Raw genomic sequence first — 26,951 nt, forward strand, 5'->3', positions numbered from 1 at the left:
ATAAATACAAGATAATTTAGTTGGGGAAGTCACTAGCATACTAAAAAAATGTTATTGGGGTGGCTAGGTGGTACAGTGAGTAAAGCGCCAGCCCCAGAGTCAGGAGGACCAGAGTTCGGTTCCAGCCTCAGACACTTAACACCCCCACAAAAAAACTAGATGTGTAACCTTGGGCAAGTTATTTAACCCCAATTGCCCTCCAAAAAGGCAAAAAAAATGTTATTGATTGAAAAAAAATAAATTAAATGGTAGCCTAGCTGCTGGGAAACACAAAATGCACCTGCCAAAGCTGAGCAGAACATTTCCTTCTTATTGTTTGTATTATAGTCAATATAGAGGCTTTTTCTAATTATTCAAAGCACATTTCCTTCTTACAGTTTGTGTGATACTCAACATAGATGCTTTCATCTAATTATTCAGTAAAATGATCCTTCAGTAGTGATCTTCATTCTCTGACCTTCCTGTGACTAGACACATATGCTCAGGTTTTCTGAATGGTATCCCCCAAAGCCTGGCTGCTGAGCTGGGTGTGCTGTGGGAAGGAAGACATGAACAGATGGAATCCTGGTGTGTGACTAACAGCTGACTCTTTTATAACCCACAGGCCAGGTGCCTTTGAGCTTTACCACACAGACTCACAGGCCACCTCCAAGCCAATGGGAATGGCTGATCCCCAAACTGCAAAGCTCCGGTTGGGCCTATGGCAAATCACCATCAAGGAGATTAATGAAAGAAGTCATCATTCCTCATGTACCACTTACTGTTTACTGCCTTGTACTGTTAATTATAATTTCACATGTAATAAGAAGAGCTTATATCTGAATACTGTTATCCAATTACAAAAAGAAGTCATTTTAGTCAGTTGGGCAATAGTTTGCAGAACATTATATAAAAGGGAATTATAGCAGCATAGGAAATTGTCTTCAGACTTTTCCTATCTAAATTCCATCAAAAAAGATGATATGAATGAGATAAGGTGGCAATGATGATGACGCTACATTAACAACAGATCATGTTCCTATATAGTTTTAAGGTTTGCAAAGTGATAACCTTACTAGGTGCATTACTCTCCCAATTTTACACATGAGGAAACTGAGGGTCAGAACTGACTACAGTTAACATACCTGAGGAATGTCTAAGCCAGTAATCAAAATTAGGCCTCCTTAGTCCAATTCCACCCTTCTTTTGACTACTCCATGTGGCAATCATCTCCAAGGAGATAGTAACATCCCAAAGGATGGGCACTGCGTAAAGCTATCTCCTGAATAATGATGTTTACTGATTATTTTATGAAAATATGGTATTACAGGGGACCTTTTATCACAGAAACAGTGTTATAGATGGTGGTCGGCCCAAAACATCATGACGGGGTTTGGAAATACTGCGTTGGCTAAGATCTTATGAATGGCACTGACTAGGGCAACATTTTACAACATGACTTCTTGTAACATATTGTTCTATCTCCCTTTTAGTACCTAGCACAAGGTTATACCTGTGATCAATACTCCATAAATACTGGGTTGTTTAATTGAATAATGAATGAGTAATTGATTCTTCCTTGCCAGCCTGAAATGGTAAGGGAGAGCTCTGACTCATTCACTCTGAGGACCTCGATGGTTGCCATTCTAATAACAGTAGCTATATTCCAAAGTGACAGCTTACAACAAGAGTGCAATTAAAAAAACAAAACACAACACTACAAGTCAGCCATTTTGCTGGCAATAGTAAAGTCATCTTTCAGTTTCCTCTGAATAGAATCATTTCCTTGGCAATATTCTAAACATGAAAATTCTGTGCTTAGTTGTGCTTAAGGGGCACTTGTTTGATTAAATTAAATTGAGGAAAGAGTGAGGGATTTTTTTATAGTCTCAATGATTCTGCCCAAACAACATTACTTACTTCTATCTCCTCTCTCTCATCTCACAATTCAGATCCTTCTTGTCCAACAAAGAAATGCGCATAAGCCAAATCAGCTATCACAGCAAACACATCTGGTTGCCTATGCAAAGTTCTATAATTGTAGTCTTCCACTTTTCTAAGGAAAGGAAAGAAGGGCATTTCCCAAATCCCCTCTTTCTGAATCAAGATAGGTTGTTTCAATTACACAGACCTTGGCTTCATTTCAGCATTCATTCTTATTATTTACTTTCTTGCTGTCATTGTGCACATTCCCCCCTCTGCATATTGTGTTGCTTACATTACTCTGCATCAGATCATACAAGTCATCCGAGAATTCTCTGAATTCTTCCCATTTCTCAATTGTTTATGGAACTACCACATCCCATCACATTCATATGCTACAATTTGCCACTCTGGTTTCAGTATTTTTTGTTATTGTTACCACATAAAGGGGCTGCTATGAATATTTTGGTCTATTTTTGACATTTCTTTCTATCTTTGACCTTGAGATATGTGACCATCTATTCCAGTAAAACTGACCTGTAATATATTCCCTGAGCATGATATTCATTCCTTTGCCACTATGTTGTGCCTTCACACCAATGGTTCCCCATATCTAGAATGCCCTCCCACCCCTACTCTCCAATTCCATCACCAAGACAATTCCTTACTTCCTCCTAAGCACAATTCAGGTACCTGAAACCTTTCTCACTTACATAACTTCATGAAGAGAATTCTCTACTTTTTTTTTTTTTTTTTTTTTTAGGATAGGTCTGCTCCTATGGTTACACTAATGTAGGAAATTCCTAGAGAAGAAATTCCCTCTACCAATGCAGGTGGACAACTATTGCACAATTTATAATCTTAGGGGAATACCTGGGGGCACTTAGAGATTAAGTGACTTGCCCATTGCCACACAGTCACTTATGTGTTAGAGACAAGGCTTGAACACAGGTTTTTCTGACTCCTCTGTTAATTATAGCACCTTGCCTCTCACTCCCTTGAAATTGATTTTTATTAATTCGTGTATAATTTGCATTCATTGATTTTGAATACCAACCTCCAAAACATATAAATGCATGTTCAGTCCTTCTACAGAGATATAAACTGCTTGAGGGCGAGGCCTATTTCATTTCTGTCTTTGAATGCCAAGTATCTAATACCATACCTTGTAAATAGTCATTTTCTTTTATTAATTGGTTTCTGAGTCAAGTTCATGAAGTAACACATAGAACAATGAAAACAAAACAAAGCAAACAAACAAAAAGAGAGACTTAATGAAAAATAGGTAATGAGATTTAAAGAATTTATTCTACTCTGTTTTCCATCTCCTTTTAGATTAGAGTATATAGAATAAACAATCCTCCTATCTTCCTGGTCTATTGAGGTGGGGAGCAGTAAAAGACTTGGTGATGATTGAGTTGGTTATGATACAAATAGACTGTGGGTCAGTTAGGGTCAGCATACTGTAAGCATATTCTGAAGCACTCCCAATGTTATTTGATTATACGTAGTTCCTGGCCCTAACTGTTTTACAGACCTACTGTGTATGAAGAAAAGAACTATGGTTAAGGGCAGAATGACTAGGTAGAAAGAGAAGTGGAGTCGGGGGCCAACAATTTAGTTTTCAGTTTTCCACTAGTGTAATGGTAATAGAAATTTGAAGATCTTCCCTTTCCCTTAATAAGTCTAAGTTGAACTTGAGGACCTTTCCTGATTTGAAAACATACTCTGCCCTCTAATAGGCTGCGTGTGCTCACCTGGAGCCTGTGGTGGGAGGCTTGTTTTTCAGGAAGGCACAACTTCTGTTACTTTGTAGTCAAGTGGGTCATGAGGATTGTGATGTTCTCTGACACTAGAGAGGGCTATGTATACCTCTGAGACAAGGTTTTGCTTTGGGAAGAATTGTGCGATTTGGCCAGATGAGACTCTGGGCAACTGTTGAGGCCCCTGGTTTTGAAAACCCAGATGTTGGTGCTTCTCTCTCTGGTGACTAAGTAGGTGTGGATGTAATGGTCAGAGAGCTGGAAGCCCTTTCTGCTGAATTGTGTTATTTTCTCTTGTAACTTCTGTTTGTATTCTCTGAAGTTCAGGGTGCTGACATTTTCCCCTGAACTAGGTAAATGATATATGTTTGATTGATTAAAGTAAGATTGTTAACCCCTTTTGAGTTGCTTTCCTTTAGAAAAGCAGATGAAAGAACTTGTGCTAGCAGCCATCCTAGGTATGCTAGGGTGCTTTCTGTTACAACTAATCAGTCAATCAATCAAAAATAAGCATTTACTAAGTTATTACTACATTCAAGGAAGAGAGCAAAGTGCTAGGATTCAAAGGCAAAATAAAGCAGTCCTTGCCTTCAGGAACCTTTTATCCTAATGGTGGATACAACATGTATACATAAAGTATCTACATTATAGAAGCAAAATCAATACAATTATAGAAGTTACAGAAGAGAGAGAATTAGTAGCCAAGGTGATCAGGAAAGTTTTCACTTACAAGTTGCTATTTGATGCTGCAAAAGATGTGAGAAAATTAGAACAATAATGCATTATTGGTGGAGTTATGAACCGATTCAACCATTTTGGAGTGCAATTTGGAACTATGCCCAAAGGCTTATAAAAATGTGCATACCCTTTGACCCAGCAAAACCACTTCTAAGGCTATATCCCCAAAGAGATCACACAAATGGGAAAAGGACTCATATGTACAAAAATAATTATACAGCTTTTTTTGTGGTTGCAAAGAATTGGAAATTGAGTGAATGTCCATAAATTGGGGAATGGCTAGACAAGTTGTAGTATATGAATGTAATGGAATACTATTGTGCTATAAGAATGATGAGTAGGTAGACTTCAGAAAAACCTGGAAAGACTTATATGAACTGATATTGAGTGAAGTGAGTAGAACCAGGAGAACTTTGTACACAGTTGCAGCTACATTGTGTGATGACTAACTCAAGGTTCTAAGACAACTCCAAAAGGTTCATGATGGAAAATATTATCCACATCCAGAGAAAGAATTATGGAGTCTGAATGCAGATTGTAGTGTGCTATTTGCTCTCTCTTTTTTGTTTTGCTTTGGTTCTTCTTTCTCGTGGTTTATCCCATTTGTTCTAATTCTTCTTTACAATGTGACTAATGTGAAAATATGTTTAATATGAATGTATATATAGAGCTTAGATCAGTTTGTGTGCCATCTTGCAGAGGGGGGAGGTAAGAAGAGGGAGAAAATTTAAAACTCAAAAGCTTGTTAACTGAATGTTGTAAACTAAAAATAAATAAATATTTTTTAGAAAGGAGTTGATATTTGAGTTGAGAATTGAAAGAAACGGGATTTCAAGAGGCAGAGGTAAGGAAGAAGGGAGTTCCAAGCATGGGGGATAGCCAATACAAAGTCATGGAGATAGGAGATGGAGTACCACAGGTGCAGAAGAGCAACAAGGCCTGTAGAGCTAGACTCCAGAGGTCTAAGAGGAGAATAACATTAAGAAGCCTGAACAGGTAGGAAGGGACCAAGTTGAGAAGACCTTTAAATGACAGCGGAGTTTATACATACATTTGTGGTGGCTGTGTGATCAGAGAATCAGTAGTATTACAGAGATAGAAATGACAACATAGTAATTGATTGGATATGTCAGGTATGTGAGAATGAGGAGTAGAGGATGTCCCCAAGGTTATGACACTGGAGAAATAGAAAGATGGTGGTCCTCTTGGCAGTATTAGGGAAGTGCAATGGAGAAGAGACTTTGGAGACAAGATAATTGACTCTATTTTGAATATATTGAGTTTGAGATGCTTCAGGGACATCCAAACGGATGCTAACTAGACAAAATTCAAGAAGTGGGTCTGGAACACAGGAGAGAGGGAAGGGCTGGAAATATAGATCTGAAAGTCATCTGCACAGAGAAGACATTTGATCCCATGGGAACTGATGATATTAGCAAGTGACAAATTATAAGGAGAAAAGAGTACAGGGTAGAACTTTGGGGTATTCCCACAGTTAGGGAATATGTTGGGCATATGAAAATATACCCTCAATGACTAATCAATAAAGCATACTAAGAAGGAGTAGTCAGATAACTAGTAAGGGACAGAGAGGAGAGATTGGCCAATAGGGTCAGATGCTACAGAGAAGTCAAAGAAGACATAGACTGAGAAGTGACCAGTAAATCTGAGATTGTTGGTAACTTTGGAGAGAACATTTTTCACTTGAGTGATAAAATAAGAAACCTGATAGTAAGGGGTTGAGCAGAGGGTGTGAATACATCAAATATAGATGAGTTTTCAAAAATTTTGATTGGGAAAGGAGGAGAGATATAGGATAATCGTTAGCAGGGATGGCAGGTCCTAGGAAGGATTTTTCAAGAGATCAGGAGATATGGGCATGTTTTTAGGCAGCAAGGAAAGAACCAAAAGAGACTGAGAGAAGGGAGATTGGGGAGGAAGAGGGAACAATGTACAGCACCTATTTCCTGGATAAGACAGCAGCGGGTGAGATCAAGGAGCAGGTGCTGGGGGTGATCTTAGTAAGGATAAAGTCCACCTTTTCATTAGAGACTGGAATAAAGATAGAAAAAATGGGAAATGAGATTGAGGAGATATGAGATACAGTGAAGGAGTTGTCAGATAAGGAGGAGGGAAGATGAGGTGATTCTTGACAATCTTATTTTTTTCAGCAAAGTATAAGTGAAAGCCTCAGCTGAAAGACTGAGGGAAAGAGGTGCTTGTTGGAGCCTTGTGGAGAAAAGATTCAGAGTAGCTTCTGTGGGGAGTATGACTGGAGAATTAATTAGGGAGGAGCAAAGGAATGACTATCAGTGGTAAGGGTCCAGTTGAGATGAGATAACAAAAATCTATACTGGATCAAGTTAGCACAATTGTGAGACTTCCTCTAACTCCATTCAGCAGCACATGAGTAGAGAAGAGGAGGTAGACAGAGGAGAAAAGCAAAGATGGGGTTTGGAAAGATGTAGATAACAATGGTCCCAAAGCAAAAGAATCAAAATAAGGAGAGAACACAATTGAAGTGCTTCATTGGGGTTTGAAATCAGGAAGGAAAGAGATTATAGCCAGGTTAGAGGTCTGGCAAAATACAATGGAGTGGAAAGATGGCAGGTCAAGGTGAGAACAAAAAAATTTATTTTGGAGAAACTCGGAATACGGTGAGATGCATCTAAGTAGGTATTTGACCTGGGGAAAGTTGGTTCATCTCTCTGAGACTCAGCTAATCTGTAAAATGCAAGTAAAAATATCTCACTTGCCAGCTCGGCACTAACACCAACTGATCTTTTGGGCGCTCTCCCAGCTCTTAGAATTATGATTCCATGACTTGGCTCCAGTCAGAAAAATAGGAAGAAACACTTGAATAAATGGATTACAAATGGGAGTAACAGATGGTAACATGGTCACTAGGTTGTACATCAAAGGAGCAATCTTCTAGGCATTCATCTAGCTTACTGGATCATCTAGGGAGGGGCACAGAAGTTAGCTGCTATGATGATTCTCCATTCTGATAGAGTTATCAGAGGTTCTATCTTTAGAGTCAACCTGGTCTTCTGGGGCTCACTGTTAGCCCCACTTTTTCTCCTTCCTCCCCCAGTTACCTTGGAATCCCCCACTTATCCTAGAACCTTTAGCATCTTGGACCATGGCCATCACCAGCTTTCGTACAAGGATATCATCGGCTTTTGGGAAGCACTCAGAGTTTTTACATGCTGTGAGCCCACTCTTGAAAGGAGGCATTCCACCAGCCCAATGGAATAGCAAATTAGAGTCACTCCCAATGCTTTAAGACGTTATTGGTTGCATATTGCTTTAATGCAGCACATAATTACAGAAACTGCTCTGAAAATCTGTATATTTCATCTATACTTTATTACATTCAGCATATTCCCCAATTCATTTTCCTTCTTCTTCCTCCAGCTTAAAATATATTTTGGTGTCCTTTATGTCATCTTGAAATTGAACAGCCAATTCTTACTGTAATGAAAATACTTATGTGCTAGCCCAGTGATATACAACGCTACACTCTAATTACGGCTGCGCTTTAATTAACCTGAATTGAAGAGCGTTATCATTAAACTGTTGGTAACTTTGAGTTATAGCTTTTCTTTAATTTAAACTAGAAAACACAGATAATTAAGCCTCCAGATAATCAAATGCTTGAGGAGAGCTTCAATGTTTTGGGATGTTCCTAAATCTCATTAAATGTCCTTTCTTTATTGATTATTTCTACCTCAGCTGTATCATTGTGTTAAACGAATAATAGTCCTAAGTTGAATACATTCTCAGTCACATCAGGATAATTTTTCCCCCTTTGGCTTTCCCAGAAACCATAAGAAACAAATGCTAAACTCTCCAATAATGGGGTTTGAATGGCGGGGAACAGAGTAGCATTTTTCTCTTCCATGGAAATGCTTCTGCTTATGAGCCAATCTTCTCTTGGACCCTAAGCACCAACAATTGTACAGTTCTGCTACATAGAGATGCAGCACATGAAAAGTCACATGACTATTTGGCAATATTGCCTTGGTAAAAATCCGAAGTCATATCTCTCTCTCAATGGGCTGGATCACATAAAGGTGGGATTTATATAATATTTACAATTTTTTGTTCATAAGCCCCAAAGGGAGGTTTTATGAGGAAAGAGAGGGTGTAGAACAGCCACTGTGGGAAATAGATGAGAGAAATAATTAAGATATAATAAAGGGATTGCCTTCCTGTGACCATGAGAACCAAATTTAAGTTTTGATTTTTTTTTCTCTCTCAACTGGGTCTACACCACTAGGAGACAATCCCTTTATTCTTTCTGAACTCTATTAAATGCATTCTCCACAGGAACCTTTCCAGATATTTTCTTCTCACCTCAAGACAACCCTTCTCCACACAGGACCTTATCTCTTATTTTACTGTAAGAAAAGAGACAATTTGAAAGGAATTCCCATGTGTCCCCTGCTCTATAAATGAAACCCCATTGACATCATTCCCTATTCTCTCTTTTTTTAGTTTCCAATAGAGATGACCTTGGTCCTAAGCAAGGTGAAGTCTTAAATGTATATTTTTGAACCCATCCCTTTTCCCTCCTCTTGAAGATTGTTCCTGTAATCACCCCCACTCTCCAATCTTTACACTCTGCTTCTAGTCTATATCCCTCATTGATACCTACCAATAAACCCAGATCTCCCCCAGATTTAAAATAAACAATTAAAAAAATTATATTTTCTCAAGCTATTGTGCCACATACATAATTCTCTTCTCTTTGGCAGTCAACTTCTAGAAAAAGTTGTTTATGCTCATTGCCTCTATTTCCTCTCCCCTCACTCCCCTTTAAACCTTCTATAATCTAGCTTTTTACTTCATCACTCAATTAAAACTTTTGTCTCCAAATTCACATCAGCTTTGAATGGACAAATCCGAGAGTCTTTTCCTGGTCCTCATTCTTCTTTGACCTCTGCAATGAACCATATTTGACCTATGAACCATATTCTCCTCCTGAATTCTCTCTCTTCTCTAGATTTTTGTGACATTACTTTCTCTTGGTTCTCTTCCCATTTGTCTGTGCACTCTTTCCCAGTCTTCCTTGCTGGGTCATCATCCCCCTGCTTTGTGAATACTCCAAGGCTCTGTCCTAAGTCCTCTCTCTCTCTCTCTCTCTCAGTTATCTCATCAACTCTCAAAGATCCAATAAACCTCTCCATACAGATGATTCCCATGTCTATATTTTGATTAGCCTTGATTTTTGATAGCCTTGATTTTTCCTCTTGAGCTCCTGTCCTATATCAAAAACTACATACTTAACATATCTGACTAAAGATGTCATAAGGATCTCAAACTCAGTACATACCAAACAGAATTCATTTCTCTTTTCTCCTTTGAACATCCCCTTTTCCAAGCTTTCCTATTCTGTTAAGTCACCACCATCCTTCTAGTCACACAGATTTGAAATCCCAGTCATTCTTGTCTTCCTCTTCCATCACTCCTCCATGTATATGAGTTGCCAAACCTTATCTATTCAATCACTGTATCTCTGTCTATATCTGTCTGCTTTTCTCCATCCAAATGGCCACCACCTCAACAGATTTCCTCATCACCTCACATCTGGAATTCTTATTTGTGCCTCTACCTCAAGCATCTCTCCTTTTCAATCCATCTGTCACACATATTCCAAAATGATCTTCCTAAATCACACCCTTGATCCATAGCAGCTCTCTCTTGCCTCTAGGGATATAATACAATCCCTCTATTTGGCAAGGTATAACAATATTAACATTTTTAGGGCAGGATGGGTGAGATTTTAAGGGAGCTGCCAAAAGGAGTCTTGAGAAAGAGTATGTCATATATGGATTGCTGACAGGAGATTTTGAACTATTACGTACCTGGTGTCCCAATTTCCATTTTCTCTGATCATTTAATTTGTGTTTCTTTGAGACAAATATCTGTCAAAGATGAGTCACACTTAAGAAACAATACAGTAGCAAGCTCAAGAGTTCACCTCTTTCTAAATCATTAGCCCACTTCTTTTCTCAGATCATTTAGTGTTTAAGTTTTTGGCTCTCTAGTCAGGAAGAGAAGTCTCTCAAAGCAACTAAAAAGTTGCTTAGGGCTCAGTCTCTGACAAAGAACTTAGATCTCTCACTTCTCTCACATCTCTATACACCCTTGAATTACTTCTTGAGATTCTCAAGGCCAACAGGGTTTATTGTGATGAGGTTTTGAGAGTCTTATTGCCTGTGGTTGTTGCAAAGAACCATAAAGCAGAAGACCCACCCTCATGCCTAAATTGTTTTCTTGAGAAAACAGCTGTGAAAGGGGTCAAGTTTGTCTGTAATTCCTTCAGCTATCATTCTGCAAGCCTCCTTTAGTGTAGCGTTAGGGTTACCCCTTTCCTTTCATTGACATTTTAGTGCCCAACTAATGCATTGCACATCCCCCTTCTCCAGTAAAACCTGTTCCCCAGAGTCACAGTATGTCAGAGTTGGAATGGAGAGTAGAAGCCATCTGGTCTAACCCACATGTGAACAAGAATCTCTTCTATAACCTAGATGACAAATGGTCAACCAAACATTGTTTAAAGACCCCACGATGAGGCAGCTTATTCAACTTTTAAATAGTTTTACTTGCTAGGATTTATTTTCCCCTTACATCAAGTCAAAATTTGCCTCTCAGCAATTTCTATCCCATTCATTGTAGGAAAATCTGTCCTCTGGAGTTAATCAATAATAACAGCTAGTAATAGCTAACATTTTAATAATAATATTATTATTAATTAGCAATATATAATTATATATGATAATAATAATTAATAATAAGAAATAGCTATGTGCCAGCCACTGTGGTAAGTATTCTATAATTATTATCACATTTGATCCTCATAACAACCCTGGGAGGTAGTTGCAATCATTCCCCCCATTTTACAGATAAGGCAAACAGAGATTAAGTGACTTAACCAGGTCAAACAGCTAGCAAATGTCTGACATTGAATTTAAACTTAGATCTTCCTGACTCCAGGGCTGGTACTCTATCCAAGTTTAAACTATTAAGTACATCTCTTTGGGGCTGTTCCTTTTTCCTTCCAATAATAAAGACTGCCACCACGTTCTCTCTAAACTGTTCATCTTTGAATATATCCATTTCTTTTAACTGATCCTCAATATAACATGATCTCAAGACCCTTTACTTTCCCAGCATCCCTCTTCTGGATGCTCAATGTCCCTTCAAAGATCTTGCTCCTGTTACTCCCTTGAAGAAATAAAATAAATAGGGCAGAGTATAGCAATACTATTTCTTGCCCTGGCTATAGAAACATGATGTTTCTCTTCATGCAGTCTCTGAATTTTGGCTTTTTGGCCACCACATATCAAATAACTATCTTATACTGAGATTGAAGTCCACTAAGACCCTAGTATCTTTCAGAAGAACTGCAATTCTAGCAATATCTCCTTCTATCCTAGCCACATAAATAGGTCAGTTACATTAGCACAGGACAAATGAGCCACAGATGTGCCTTTCCTCACTCCATTTCCTCATTCCTTCTTCCCTCTTTTACCTACCCATGTTGAACTCCTATCCAATTTCTTTTTTTTTCAAATGCTTTATTAACTTCTGATTTACATCATTCATTTCTGCCAGATTTTGAGTTAAAAATTTTCTCCCCGTTTTTCCCCTACCCACTACCCCAAAATAGCAGTCCCACAGGATATCCCCTCCTCCAATCTGCTCTCTCCCATATTTTCTCTCATACCCCTTTCGACTTTTCCAGTGGATCTCTATGCCCCAGTGCTTATATATCTTATTTCCCAACTACATGTAAAATAGTATTAATAATAGTGTATACACACACACACATATATACATATATATATATATATATATATAAGTATTTGATTTTAAAACTTTGAATTCCAGATTCATTCCCTTCCTCCCTTGTCTCCCACCCTTCCTGGGAAGATAAGCAGTTCAGTATAGGTTGTACATGTGTAGCTAATGCAAAACAATTACATAGTAGACATATTGTAAAAGACTGACTATACTTCCCTCCCTCCTATCCCACCTCCCACTTATTCTATTCTCTACTTTGATCCCGTCCCTTTTCAAAAGTGGGTGCTCCCAACTTCCCTCCCCCCAGCCTGCTCTCTATTACATCATCCCCCCTCTAATCCCCTTCCCTCCCTACTCTCCTGGAGGGTGAGATACCCTATTTAGTGTGTATTTCATTCCCTCCTCAAGCCAAATTCAATGGGAATACAGTTGACCCATTACCTTTTGCCTTCCTATTCTTCCCCTCCATTGCAACCATTTTCCCTTGCCGCTTCTATATGAGATACTTTACCCCATTCTGTCTCTCCCCATCTCCTCTCATTATATTCCTCTCTCACCTCTTAATTTCACCTTTTAAGTATCATCCCTTCCTGTTAAATTGGTCCTGTGCCCTCTATCTATGTATACCTGTACACATATATACACACATTCATATATGTATTCATATGCCCGTATACACTCATATATAGACATATATATTTCTATTCCCTTCAACTACTGAGAAAAGTTTCATAAGTTACAATTATTGTTTTTCCATGTAGGAATGTTAATAGTTCAACTTTGATAAGTTCCTTATGATTTCTTTTCCCTGTTTACCTTCTCATGCTTCTCTTGCTTCTTGTATCTGAATGTCAAATTTTCTATTCAACTCTGGTTTTTTCAGCAAGAATGCTTGAAAGTCCTCTATTCCACTGAATGACCATATTTTCCCCTGAAACATGATACTCAGTTTTGCTGGTTAGGTGACTCTTGGTTTTAATCCCAGCTCCTTGGACCTCTGGAATATCATATTCCAAGCCCTTCAATCCCTCAGTGTAGAAGCTGCCAGATCCTGGGTTATCCTAATTGTGTTTCCACAATATTCAAATTGTTTCTTCATGGCTGCTTGTAATATTCTCTCCTTAATCTGGGAATTCTGGAACCTGGCTATAATATTCCTAGGAGTTTTCTTTTTGGGACCTTTTTCAGGAGGTGATCGGTGGATTCATTTAACCTCTATTTTGCCCTCTGGTTCTAAAACATCAGGGCAGTTTTCTTTGAGAACTTCCTGGAGGATAATTTCTAGGTTCTTACTTTGATCATGGCTTTCAGGTAGTCCAATAATTTTTAAATTATCTCTCCTGGATCTATTTTCCAGGTCAATGGTTTTTCCCATGAGATATTTCACATTGCCTTCTATGCTTTCATTTGTCTGGATCTGTTTAACAGCATCTTGATTTCTCATAAAGTCATTAGCTTCCATTTGCTCCAATCTAATTCTAAGGCAATGATTCTCCTAGTTGAGCTTTTGAGATTCGTTTTCCCTCTGGCAAATTCGGCTTTTTAAGGCATTCTTCTCCTCATTGCCTTTTTGAGCCTCTTTTGCCATTTGAGTTAGTCTATTTTTTAAAGTGTTATTTTCCTCAGTCAGACTGTTGACTCTCATTTTGTAATTTTCTTGCATTGTTCTCATTTCTCTTCCCAATTTTTCCTCCATTTCTCTTATCTGCTTCTTAAGGTCCTCTATGGCCTGTAACCAGCTCGTATTTTCCTTTGAAGTTTTTGGTGCAGGAGTGCTAACTTCACTGTCTTCCTCCTGTTCCATGCTTTGCTCCTTTTTTTCCCCAAAATAGGAGTCTAATGTTGGAATCTTCTGTCTGCTTTGTTTCCTTTTCTTGGTCATGTGACCCCTCAGTCACTTGACCCCTGGGTTTTTTGCCACAGAAGGACTCTGCCACCAGACAGGGGAGCTTTCGTCCCAAATGCTGGGGTTTTCTCAGCTCCCGGAGGTATTAGATGGTTGCCCTCTCTTAGATCTCCACACACTCTAGCAGGCTGGACACATACCCCAGCACCCCCACCTTAGACTGCAATCCAGATCCAAGAAGGTTAAAGCAAGAGCGATTACCCTTCAGACTGGTGCTTGGTCCTCCTGCACTATGCAGGCTAGGAGCTGAAGTGTCTCAGTGGCTTCTCGCCCTGGGGGTAAAAGCCATGCACTCCCACTTACTGGGTCCCAAAGTCCAGACTGCACTGACCTCTCACTTTGTTCTTCACATCTATGTGTTGACAAATCTGGAAATGGCCACAGCTGCTGCTAATCTGGGGTACCTCTGGCCAGTGGCTGGTCAGGCCTGCCCTGGGGCTAAAGCCTTGGTGAGGCTGGGCTCGGCTCCCAGAGCACTGCTCTGGCCAATTCCTGCCAGCCTGCTGGGTTGTCCTCAGGGGGAGGTTAGCTTCTCTGTGTCATTTTGTGAGTTCTGAGGCTCCAAAGTTTGTTCAAAGTCCCCTTTTATATGGATTGGGGAAGGTGGAAGCTGGAGCCCAGTGGAGGTCCTGCTTCTACTCCGCCATCTTGACTCCGCCCCCTCCTAACCAATTTCTAAAGCCCAGTTCAAATTTCTTCTTCCATCATAGATTACAATCTAGGAGTTTTGATTTTCAACTGCTAGTCCACCTCAAGTCCACTAATTGAAAATTCTGGCCATTGAAATCTTAATTGGGCACTTAATTATACCTTGTCTTGCATTGTTCAGTGTGGTCCTATGTGTTGTTGTTTTATTTATACAACTAGATTATTATCTTCTAAAGGGTAAGGACCAGGTCTCCTGCTCTGTATTGCCACCCCATCTCACCATACATGTGCTGTTTTACACAGACCTCACCATACCTCAGTGCTGACTTATACACAGAAGAAGCTTAATAAAAATTGGTTGAATAATTGATTCTTCTCTACAAAGTTGAGCTAACAGTGAACCTTTCATTTCACCTGAGAACCAAAGAGCAAACAGAAGACTTCTACTTACTCACAAACTGTAGGGAAGGATAGACCCACGAAGGCACTAGAAAGATATTCTGTATACATTTCATTGGAGACTCCTTCCAAGTAGTATTTCTGCCATGTGTCTTCCTCAATCTGAAGAAGAAAAGCACAATGGTTGGGTTTTTTAAAAGGATCAAATTCCTCAAAGCAAAGGTACATTAACAGGTCACCAAAAATATGAATCCAGACATAGGTCAGTTATTCTCCATTTCAATTCTGTTTGCCTCCATTTGCCTTATTTTTACTATCAAATTGGAGGTTGCTAGGTAGCACAGCAGGTAGAATGCAAGACCTGAAAGCAGGAAGACATCTTCCTGAGTTCAAATCTAGCCATAGATACTAGCTGTATGACCCTGGGCAAGTCACTTTAACCCTGTTTGCCTCCGTTTCCTCATCTGTAAAATAAAGTGGAGAAGGAATTGGCAAATTAATCCAGTATCTTTGACAAGAAAATCCCAAATGAAGTAACAAAGAAGCAGATGTGACTGAAAAATGACTGAAATACTACATAAAATGTTAAAAATAAAACTTAGTTTCTTCTTATAATAATTATGTAATTATCACTATTGTTGCAATTGATATTTTATAAAGGTGCCAGCTATCTTTGACTGGGATATAACATGAATGTTTGAATTTTTTAACCAAATTTTTAACAGTTTGCCCCTTCATATAAATTGCCACACAGTCACAAACCAACAAATGGACAGATATTTGGAACATTTCTGGAAAAATAACATAGTCAGCACATACTCATATATTTCCAAAAGTGTGAGTGTATATGTGTGTGTGTGTGTGTGTGTACTGAGGCCTCACACATAACTGCAGAGACTTTTCAACCCATTTTCATAAACCTTTGTACAAAACCAGACTGAACATTCCATAATAGATGGGGCTATTATTTATGTTTCACTTACATGTTTTTAGAGGATCTGATAGATAAAGGCATTCCACACATAAATATGTATTACATTGCTGATTGGGTAAATAAATAGCATTATTAAAAGATGGATCGCCATCATTTCAAAAAGTAGCCATATCACCCAAGAGCAGAAAAAAGCAGTAATTATAATGAACAGGGAGAACATCTGCTCCCTGGGGGCAAGAATAATATGCTGTGACAACAGAAACAACAAGCCAATTACCTTGGGACAGAGAGAAGGAGCTACACAGCCCAGCTCTTTGACATCATGGCAAGTTATAATCCCTCACTGCAGGATAGACAGCTATGGTTTCTAAGAAGCAGGAGGGAAGACAACCCTTGGACAAGGGGCTGGCTATAATCTAGCCCTCTCTGACTCAAAAAAAAAAAATGATAGCTTTAATGCTATTTTTGAAAACACACACACACACACACACACCTTCACACTTCCTTTCAAACTTCCTTGAGGCAGGAATGAAAAAAGGCAAAGGATGGTCATTATGAAGAGAACCCTTCCTCAAGAAGGACTTGGCTTAACCATTACAGAAATTCTTCTGGTGATCTGTATCTTGTTGAGTGACATAGAGAAAAAAGGGTACAAGGAGAAATGGAAGAATAACAATGCTCTTAGGTGCCAACCTGGAGAGAGCACATGATGCAGCAGGAACAAAGGACAAGGTCGTTTCCTGGATGGGGAACATAGGGAGGGAAATACAAAGCACGTCCTACAAAGATCTATGCGAGAGATGCCATGAACAATATATCCAGAGGACATTTTATTTAATTGTGTTTATTTTTTACTTGTCTCTGATTTTATTGGTATAGGGAGCTCCTGGTAAGGGTCTCTCTCTTTATCAATAAAAAAATACCTTTACAACTTATATAATTTTGGAGAGTTACTTAGAGCATTAAGAGATTAAATGACTTACCAAGGGTCACACATATATACATATAGATTTACACACATATTTATATCTCTCAATATAAATATATACATACTATAAACATATATATTTATATACACCCCCATACATACCTGTATGCATATGTACACACATATATAGACATGTACATACCCAAATATATAGGCATACACATATATATCCATATATAGATATATTATAGACATATATACACACATATACTCATATATAGACATTTATATACACACATAGACATATATTAATATATGTGTGTATAGCTATATCTAGATATAGAAACACATAGAGAGAGAGTTAAAGGAAGGAAGGAAGGAAGGAAGGAAGGAAGGAAGGAAGGAAGGAAGGAAGGAAGGAAGGAAGGAAGGAAGGAAGGAAGGAGAAAAGAAAGAAAGAAAGAAAGAAAGAAAGAAAGAAAGAAAGAAAGAAAGAAAGAAAGAAAGAAAGAAAGAAAGAAAGAAAGAAAGAAAGAAAGAAAGAAAGAAAGAAAGAAAGATCTCCAATATGTGACAGAGATGAGAATTGACCCAACTGGTCTTCATGACTCTGAGTCTCACTCTCTTTTTTACAAATTCATGAGATTCTCTACAGCACTTACTATGCTCTATAAAAAGATATGCTTTCAGCCTGATAACCTGGTCTTATATATTTAAATTACTTGGAAAGAGGTCAGTCAAGAATATCATTGACTTACAGTACAACTAATGGAAGGGGTTCTTAAACGGGAGTACATGGACCCCTGAGGGGGTGTATCAGTAGATTTCAGAACGTCCATAAACTTGGACTTTTGACATATTGAGAATTAGATTTTAATATAACTTATTGCCTTTGTAATTACATATATAATGCATTATATATTTAAAATCAATATTTTGAAAAAAAGTGTCCATAGGCTTTACCAGACTACCAAAGGGGGTCTATGATATTTAAAAAGGTCAAGAACTCTTGAACTAAAAAAAAGGTGGTCCAGGCCACTTCAGTAATAATAAGATCAATATGATTACTGACATTTAAATAACCCAGCTCTTTAGCATTTGCAAAGTGTTTCGTATTTCTTATTGATGATAATAATGTCAGCTAGCATTTATATGGTGCTTTTAGGCTTGCAAAGTACTTTGCAAATACTATCTCCTTTGATCCCCACAACAACCCTGTGATTTAGGTCCAGAACAACAACAAAATCACATTTAAATCCCTATTTTTTTTTTTGCTTTTTTGAGGGCAATTGGGATTGTGACTTGCCCAAAGTCACATGGCTAGTAAGTGTGCCAAGTGTCTGAAGCTGAATTTGAACTCAGGTCCCCTTGACTCTAGGGCCAGTGCTCTATTTACTGCACCACCTAGCAGCCCCCAAAATCCCTATTTAACTGGCTACAAGAAGTAATGGAAGATGAGCCAACAATGTCATTTATCTGTCTCTGAGTTTTCCAAATGCATATATACATGTATATACATATACACACAGCATATATTTTTACATACAAGTATATGTGTCTATAGAATATATTTAAATATAATATAAATATGATATAATACAATAAGATATATTTCAAAGTATTATATATACATATATGTCACATACATATATATCACCACATTTATCTATACAATAGTAACAGCACAACCACTTCCTGGGCCAAATCCTTAGTTAAAAAGCAAACAGGGGTGGCTAGGTGGCAAAGAGAATAGAGCACTGGCCCTGAAGTCAGGAGGACCTGAGTTCAAATCCGGCTTCAGACACACAAAAAAACTAACCATGTGACCTTGGGTAAGTCACTTAACCCCAAACGCCCTCAAAAAAGCAAAAACAAACAAACAAAAAGTCTAAGATTTAGTGTTCATGGACTAGATTTGGGTAAGTGTACTGATCAATAAAAAGGGTAGAGTCATTCACCCCGAGACCTTTGCTAACATGATGGATGACTTCACTGGAGGGGGAGGGGGAAAGAGAGGATTCTCTTCAACTTTTTCATCTTATTTCTTGCTGAGGAGTTGGTGCCATTGTGGCATAGTAATAAGAGGGTGGGACCTGGACTCAGAACACCCTAGATCTATATCAATCACAGAAGCTCAGGGAACCCAAGTGACCAGCTAGTATAATTCACATACATACAAAAAGAATCCCCATTATAACAGACTCAACGAATGTTCTGTGTGACTTGGGATAAGTTACTGAATCTCTTCACCTCCACAATCTCTTCCCTCATTTATAAAATAAAGGTGTTGAACTAGATGATCTTTGGGATTCCTTAGAGCTCTAAATCTATGAAAACATCAATCTAGGCCATGATCCATTCCAACTAGGTTAAGAAGGCACGAGGGAATAATACAATTTAGACTCTTAGAGTATTAAAACTGAAATGGGTCTGAGAAAATCACCCAACCCAACCCCTTCATCTTACAGAAAAAGAAACTGTGGATATCCAGGGGAAGTGATTTGGGACCAAGTTCACCCAATGAGTCTTTGGCAGAATCGAGATACCAGTCATCAAGTCTGACCATGTTTCTAACACCCAGTGAAACTCTTTCTGTTGTATTGCTGCACAACTTATTTCCTCAGCCCTAGTACATATTAATTATTCCCAGTTTCACTAATAAGACTATCCTGCCTTCACCCTTTCTGACTTTACCCTTTGGGACTACTGCTCCATTTATAAATCTATAGGTGATTCATGGAATGGAAAAATCTAGGAAGCACTAGGGTCACTGTCATCACTGTGGTGAAGTGAAAAGAGAATTATACTAGATTCAGAAGACCTAGGTTTGAATCCTTGCTATGCAGTTGCCAGATGGGTGGTCTCAGTTCTTTCACTGACAAAATGATGGGGTTGAATTAGGACATCTTCCAGTTCCATCTTGAGAGCTGCCATAGCATAGGCTGTATTAATAGAAGCATAGTATGCAGAGTGGTCACCTAGGACAGCTAGTAGATAGAGAACAGGCTCTAGGGTCAGGAAGACTCATCTTCTTGAGTTCAAATCTGACCTCAGACACTTACTAGTTGTGTAACCTTCAGCAAGTCACTTAAACCTGTTTGTTTCATTTTTCTCATCTTTGAAATGAGTTGGAAAGGGAAATGGCAAACCACTCTGGTAGCTTTTCCAAGAAGACCCCAAATGGGGTCACAAAGAGTAAGACTTGACCTAAAAAGGGCTTAACAACAACAAAGTGTGTAGAATGGTGTGGGGAGGGAAGAAGGGGGGAGAGAAGAAGGTGAAGGGAACAGATATTTATTATGCACCTGTTATGTGACAGGTATTGTGCGAATGGCTAAACAAGTATTACCTCATTTGATTCTCATAACAAAGGGACACTTTGCAAGTCAAGTGAATCAGTCCTCCATCACTGGAAAATTTCATGGCAATTACTTGATGTCTATTAAGGATATCATATAAAAAGATTCCTTCTTTAAATTAGGGGTCTATGAATGGTCCCAACTCTGTTGGATCATGGAATTTTATGATACTGTGTTAAATTCTGTGCTTCCAGTAAGGAGAGCATCTTACCAGTAGATAGCAATTCTCTGAGGGTTAAGATAACATCTAAGAATAGCCATTACATTTGAAGAGGAAGGATTTTCCTTCCACCTTTTCAGAATCTACTACTGCCTTCTAAAGCACACATTAAAGTATTATTTGTTGGATGAAAATCTACTGTCAGTCCAGAGTCTGGACTTGCCTGTGGAGAACATTTGCTTTCTGGCGCTTCATAAACAATATGGCATTCCACAACTAGGGGCTCTTTCAGATTGCATTTTCCAGAAAGTTCTAATGGGGTCTCAGGATCACAGATTTTCCAAATACTTCAATGCAATGTCAATTAAAACAGAATATTTGGGGGGTGAGGGAGGGAGTAGAGATTGATGGAATGCCAGATAACTGGTTGCTTCAGCACTGAACGAGTAAATAAACAATTTCAAAGATTAATTTCAGTTGTGGATTTGGGCCAAATATGTTATTCCCAGACAAGTGGGCTGCAGACTATCAAGTGAGATTTCTTCCATTAAGCACTAAAAGAAAAAGAAATCACCATAGCTAAATCATGAGGTATTCAGAAAAGGATTAACAGTGTGTTTCAGACCTTACCACACACAGAGGGGTTAGAATCCAGGCAATCCTCTACCATACATATGTATTTCCCCCAACCCTGTTATTTCTCAGCAGATGAAGAAGGCAGTGGTAGTTAAAGTGAAGGGCTGTTGGGGAAATTTTATTAAGAAATGAGTGAGGAAAGTCATAGGGTCATAGATGAGGAAACTAAGGGATGGGGAGGATGAGTGACTTATCTGGGATCATACAGGTAGTATCTGAGGCAGGATTTGAACCTGGGTCTTCTGACTTCAAGTTCATAGCATTTTGTTTTGTAGTTCAATCATAACATAAAATTATGCATTATAGTTATCTGTGCTGGCATCTCCTCTCCCTGGTAGACTGTAATCTCCATGATGACTAGTACTATGTCTTGTCTAAATTTTTCAAGTCCCCCAATATTTAGCAAGCTAGATGACACAGTGGATAGAGTGATGGGCCTAGAGTCAGGAGACCTGAATTCAAACCTGACCTCAGACATTTCCTAGCTGTGTGACCTGGGCAAGTCGATTGACCCCGTTTTCCTCAGTTTCCTTCTCTGTAAAATGAGCTGGAGAAGCAAGATTGTGTGGGCCATCTGGAAGGGAGATGTTAAAGAGTTTGGCAGCAATCCACTTATGAAAATAAAAGAAAGAGTTTTGGCTCCTACTCATGACAAGAAAGAGACAGAAGTACAGATGGCATCTCTCTTGCTCTCTCTTGTTCCTCACTTGGAAAGCTCAATACAGTTTGCATTGTTATTAGTCAGTTCTTTCACTCATGTCCAACTCTTCATGACCCCATTTGGAGTTTTCTTGGCAAAGATACTGGAGTGGTTTGTCCTTTCTTTCTCCAGCTCATTTTACAGATGAGGAAATTGAGGTAAACAGGGTTAAGTGACTTGCCCAGGATCATATAGCTAGTAAGTTTCTGAGGTCTGATTTGATCTCAGGTCTCCCTGACTCCAGGTCAGGCACTCTATTCATTGTACCACCTAGCTGCCCTAAAGGTTGCATAGAAGAATGTTTTCCTGGTCAACCCTTGGTTAAAATCTTTGATTGTTTAGGATCAATTCCAGTTTTCTCTTAATGACATAAAAGGGAATTCCATGGATGAGTTTGAGTCTTTTAACTTTCAGGAATTCTAATCCCTTTCTTTCATTTATTAGGAAAAAAAGACTAGTTGTCTTCTTTTTATCAAGAAAGTATATAACAAAGTTATTTTCAGATTTCTAAGAATTTCCCCAAAAGTGGCTAATAGTTTCAAAGAGAATTGGCCACCATTAGGGCATCTTCACTGCAATGTGTGATTTTATCTAAACAAATATTGATTCCAATAACTTTACGTGTAGGATCTGAAACAATGAACCCAAAAGAAGCAGAACCCCAAATTTTTAACAGAAGCCTGGAGTCTTCCATGTCTCATTAAAAAGAACTCACACATCTTTCTCCTACCTTATGAATACCCTCCTCTGTCTTGCCTTAAGGACTTAGTATGTGATAATGCCATTCATCTTACCTTCACATGGAATCTCAGGTGAAGGGAAATATTGATTCAATAGGGAATTGGCAGAGATTAGGAGACCATTGGCTCTTCCACTACTCCTGAATTTTAAGATGGTAGACAAAAGCATTTTGCTTTGCTTTGCTTTTTTGGCAGGAGTAGAGAGACAATTCAGGAGAGCAGTTATGAACTTCCCTCAGAAGAAAAATTCTAAAGAGCTGTGTACATTTATGGAAATGCCTTATTGTGGTTGACCTAAGAGTAGCATTTTTAGAAGTCCCAGAAGACCAATGACTGCTTAAATTTCACTGTGCGGTGATTTCTTGCAAGGAGGATGCCAGATGAAAAGAAAGATGAGGAATGATTTGATGGTGACCTTTCAGCCTAATATGACTACTTCATAGAAGGAGGTGACCTACTGTTGTCTATCCATCCACTTAGGATCAAAAAAGATCTAATCAAATTGTACTAGGGTATATTGGAAATGACACAGAATTTGGAATGTGAGGACCTGAGTTGAAGCCCCAGCTCTGCTATGAACTTTACCTCTGTGACATTGGCCAAATCAATTAACCTTTCTGACCTTAAGTCTCTTAAGATTTAAAATGAGGCAGTTGAACCAGATGGTCTCTTGAGTTTCTTCCAGCTCTAGATTCATGTAATCTGAAATGATCTTTCAGGTCTAAATATATGATATGTGGCCAGAATACCCAGGGTACAAATAGATGAAAGAACTTTCCATTGAAAACCTGCTAATCTTTGGGACAGAATTCAGAAAGAAAATGTGAACTCTCTTTCCATCTTATTCCAAGATCAATAGATCACCATGGATAATAATACTGATATCTGAATGTTTGAGTAGGGGAAAATAACTATGATAAATATGATGAAATATAACTAAATTATAAATTACAATAAATATGGAGAATATAGAGAAGTCAGGGAAGATTTCTATGAACTGATGAAAAGTAAAGTAAGCAGGGCCAGGAAAACACTATACACAATGACTACAACAATGTCAACAGAAAACAACAGCAACAAATAGAAACTATATCCTCTAAGATTATATTATCTAACTTGTTCTCAAAGAAAAGTGAGGAAAACATAGCTTCTTTCCTTCTTTGACTTGGTTGCTATTTTTATTAGTTTTGCTAAACTGCTTTTTTCTCTTATTATTTTTTTTTATGGGACAAGTAGTTGCTATAGTGAATAAAATACCGAACTAGGAGACAAGAAGACAAGAATTCAAGTTCTGGCTTTAGAAGCTTACTAGCTTTATAATCCTCGGTAAGCAACTTAATTTCTGTTAGCCCCATTTCTGATGTATAAAATAACAATAATAGCACCTAACTAACAATATTATTAGAGAGAATCCAAGTTAGATTAGATTAGATAGAGTGCTTTGCAAACTTTAAAGCCCTATGCAAAGTTAGCTTATTAGCATTCTTTGTTACAAGGAACTTTTGAGGATGGAAAGGATATATTTGGAAAAGAAATGATTTAAAAAACAAAAGATAAAGAAAATTTTAAGGTATGATTTAGATGAAATAGATTTGGTGGCATCCAGATAAACAGGTTTTCCTTTTTTAATCTTAATTTACTTTAATTTTAAATTACGATTTATTTTTAACATTCATTTAAAATAATTTTTGAGTTCCAAATTCTCTCCCTCCCTCTAGTCCTCCTACCCAGTGAGAAGACAAACAATGTGGTGTCTATTATATATGTGAAATCATGTAAAATATATTTCTATATTAGCCATGTTGCAAAAAAAGGCAAGAAAAATAAAGTAAATTTTATCATGCTTCAGTTTGCACTCAGAATTTATTAACTCCTTGCAACTGAATAGCATTTTTCATCATGAGTCCTTTGGAATTGTCTTGGTTTTTTTGTATTGATCAGAGTAGCTAAGTCTTTCACGGTTGATCATTGTTACAATATTGCTGTTCCTGTATTTATTCTGCTTGTTTCATCTTGCATCAATTCATATATCTTCTCAGTTTTTTCTGAAACCACCCACCCTCCCTCATCATTTCTTACAGCACAGTAGTGTTCCATCATAATCCTTTGCCACAAGCTGTTAAATTACTCCTTCATTTATGTGCGTCCTTTCAATATCCAATTCTTTTTTTAACACAAAAAGAGTTGTTATAAATATGTTTCTTTGTGTGTATGCACATACACATATATTATATATACATATATGTCTTTTTCCTTTTTCTCTGATCCCTTTTAGGATACAGATCTAGCATTGCTTTAATTCACTCTCAACATTATTGAGCACCCATTATGAGCCAAGTTTAGGTGCTAGAGGGGTCATGAGAGAGACATATAAAATATGGTCTCTGCCCTGAAAGAGTTCAAACTCAAGTACAGGAGATAAAACAGGTACATCATAAATTGAAATACTAGGTAGAATGTTATAAAAAATGATGGGAGTAATAAAAGCAATATGCATTGAGATAATAGAGAAGAGAGAAATAACCAGAGTTTGAAGGAACATGGAAGAGTTGATGAACAAGGCGGCCTTTGATATGGCTCTTGAAAGTTGGGTAGAATTTAACAGGTGGAGATGGGTGGGGAAGCAAATTCCAGACCTAGAGAAATGGTGAAATAGAGGCAAGGAGACAACGACCTCATTTGGAGGACAATGATTAGCCCTGCTTGGCTGGGTATTGAATGACTGAAGTGGAGGAGTGGGAGATAAAAATGAAAAAGAAACATTAAAGGCAGATCCTAAATGCCTACAATGCCAGGTTGAAGAGATTGGGCTTTATTCAATGGGGGATGAGAGTCCCAAGGTTTCTAAGGTAGAGAGTGACAAGATCAGAAAGATGTTTTAGGAAGGATCTAATGAACTCAATGATAACCAAATCTTTTCTCTAAATTGGATTGTGTAGATACAGAGATAGAGAAAAAAGTAGATTGGGTTTAATTTCTAAAAGCTAACAGCAAATTGCACTGAATTCCAGTCCGATTATGGAGACAGTACTGAGTGCTAAGAAAGGAAGCTCCTGCCAACTGAGTTCTGTTTCAGTGACAGCAGATTTTGGATACTTATGTCTCCTCTCTCTGTACAATAATGGGCTAATAAAGCCAAGCCAAAGAGACCAGATTTCATTTCAGAGCAAAGGTTTCTGTTGTAAACTTTTGTTTGTTGGCTGGAAATAGCTATTCTAGGTGTGAGCATAAATCCTCTCAGTTTTAGATATTGGGGTGTCTGGGAAGCCAAATGTGTTATTTGTGAGCCAGGTAGCAAAGCTGGGGCCGAGACAAGGGCATCATTGAATTCCATTTCTATCTGTGTGGACTGTTGCCAGCTAGAAAGTATTTTCCACAGAAAGTTGGAAATTGCTTTAGAAATTCCCTTCTGTGATTTTATAAAGCATAGCTGGGGCTCATCCAAAAAACATTTGGGTTAGAAATGGTTAAACCATTCACATGAATTGGCCACCCTCTGACCTCTTAGAGAGTCAGATATAGCACTTCCTTTTTCTCTCAGGTGGAGGTAGAAAATAGGAAAATGTTCTTTCCAAAGGTGTTGGCCAATGTCATGGAACAGAGGTGTTAAACATGGGGCCTGCTGGTCTTCCTAACACCTCTGAGTAAAAAGCAATTTGGAAATATTTAACAAAATGAAAATACAATATCATATGGATCGAAACGTGACTTTCTAAGTCAATATGCATATGTGTTTAGTGGGCCCATTTCTTTGTGAGTTTCACATTACTGTCATGGAGTAAATACTATGCAAAGTCAGAATGGAAGAAAGATTCCTTATAGATGCTGCGCTTTGCAGATGCTAACTGTATTGAGCCCCACAATGGTACAGGAGCACCTCAGTGAAATCTAGAGGAACTCAAAAGAAATTAGTCTGGAAATTCACATAGGAAATAAAAATTAAAGAGCTCCCTTTTGGGAAGTTGTGCACACTCCTAAACAGGGCAGCTAGGGGGCACCATAGTGCGTAGAGTGTTGGGCCTGGAGGCAGGAGGACTCATCATGAGTTCAAATCTGGACCTGGGCAAGTCACTTAACCCTGTTTGCCTCAGTGTCCTCATCTGCAAAATTAGCTGAAGAGGGAAATGGCAAACCAGTCTAGTATCTTTGCCAAGAAAATCCCAAATGGGGTCAATAAAAAAATCAGACATGACTGAAAAACAACTAACCAACTGTGTACTTCTAAAGATTTCGTGCTTATCTCAGTTAATTAGTGATGATGATGAAGATGATGCTAACAACAGCAGTAGTAATATTAAGTTATTTAAACATCAATATCCTTCCCAT

General features: G+C 38.2%; 1 protein-coding gene across 7 annotated transcripts in view; it reads right to left on the minus strand.

Annotated features, from left to right (window-relative positions):
• The window catches only part of KCNMA1 (potassium calcium-activated channel subfamily M alpha 1), a 917,791-nt gene that overhangs the window by 186,590 nt on the left and 704,250 nt on the right, over nt 1-26,951 (minus strand). For all 7 annotated transcript variants that reach the window (XM_069068323.1, XM_069068322.1, XM_069068316.1 and 4 more), the window contains exon 15: nt 15,221-15,330. In XM_069068323.1, the coding sequence (XP_068924424.1) occupies nt 15,221-15,330 (110 nt within the window). The remainder of the gene's footprint in view (nt 1-15,220; nt 15,331-26,951) is intronic.

The sequence above is a fragment of the Petaurus breviceps genome, unplaced genomic scaffold, assembly GCF_028583685.1.
Source record: "Petaurus breviceps papuanus isolate PSGF00001 unplaced genomic scaffold, PetGlider_PUasm1.0 90762, whole genome shotgun sequence".
NCBI lineage: Eukaryota > Metazoa > Chordata > Mammalia > Diprotodontia > Petauridae > Petaurus > Petaurus breviceps.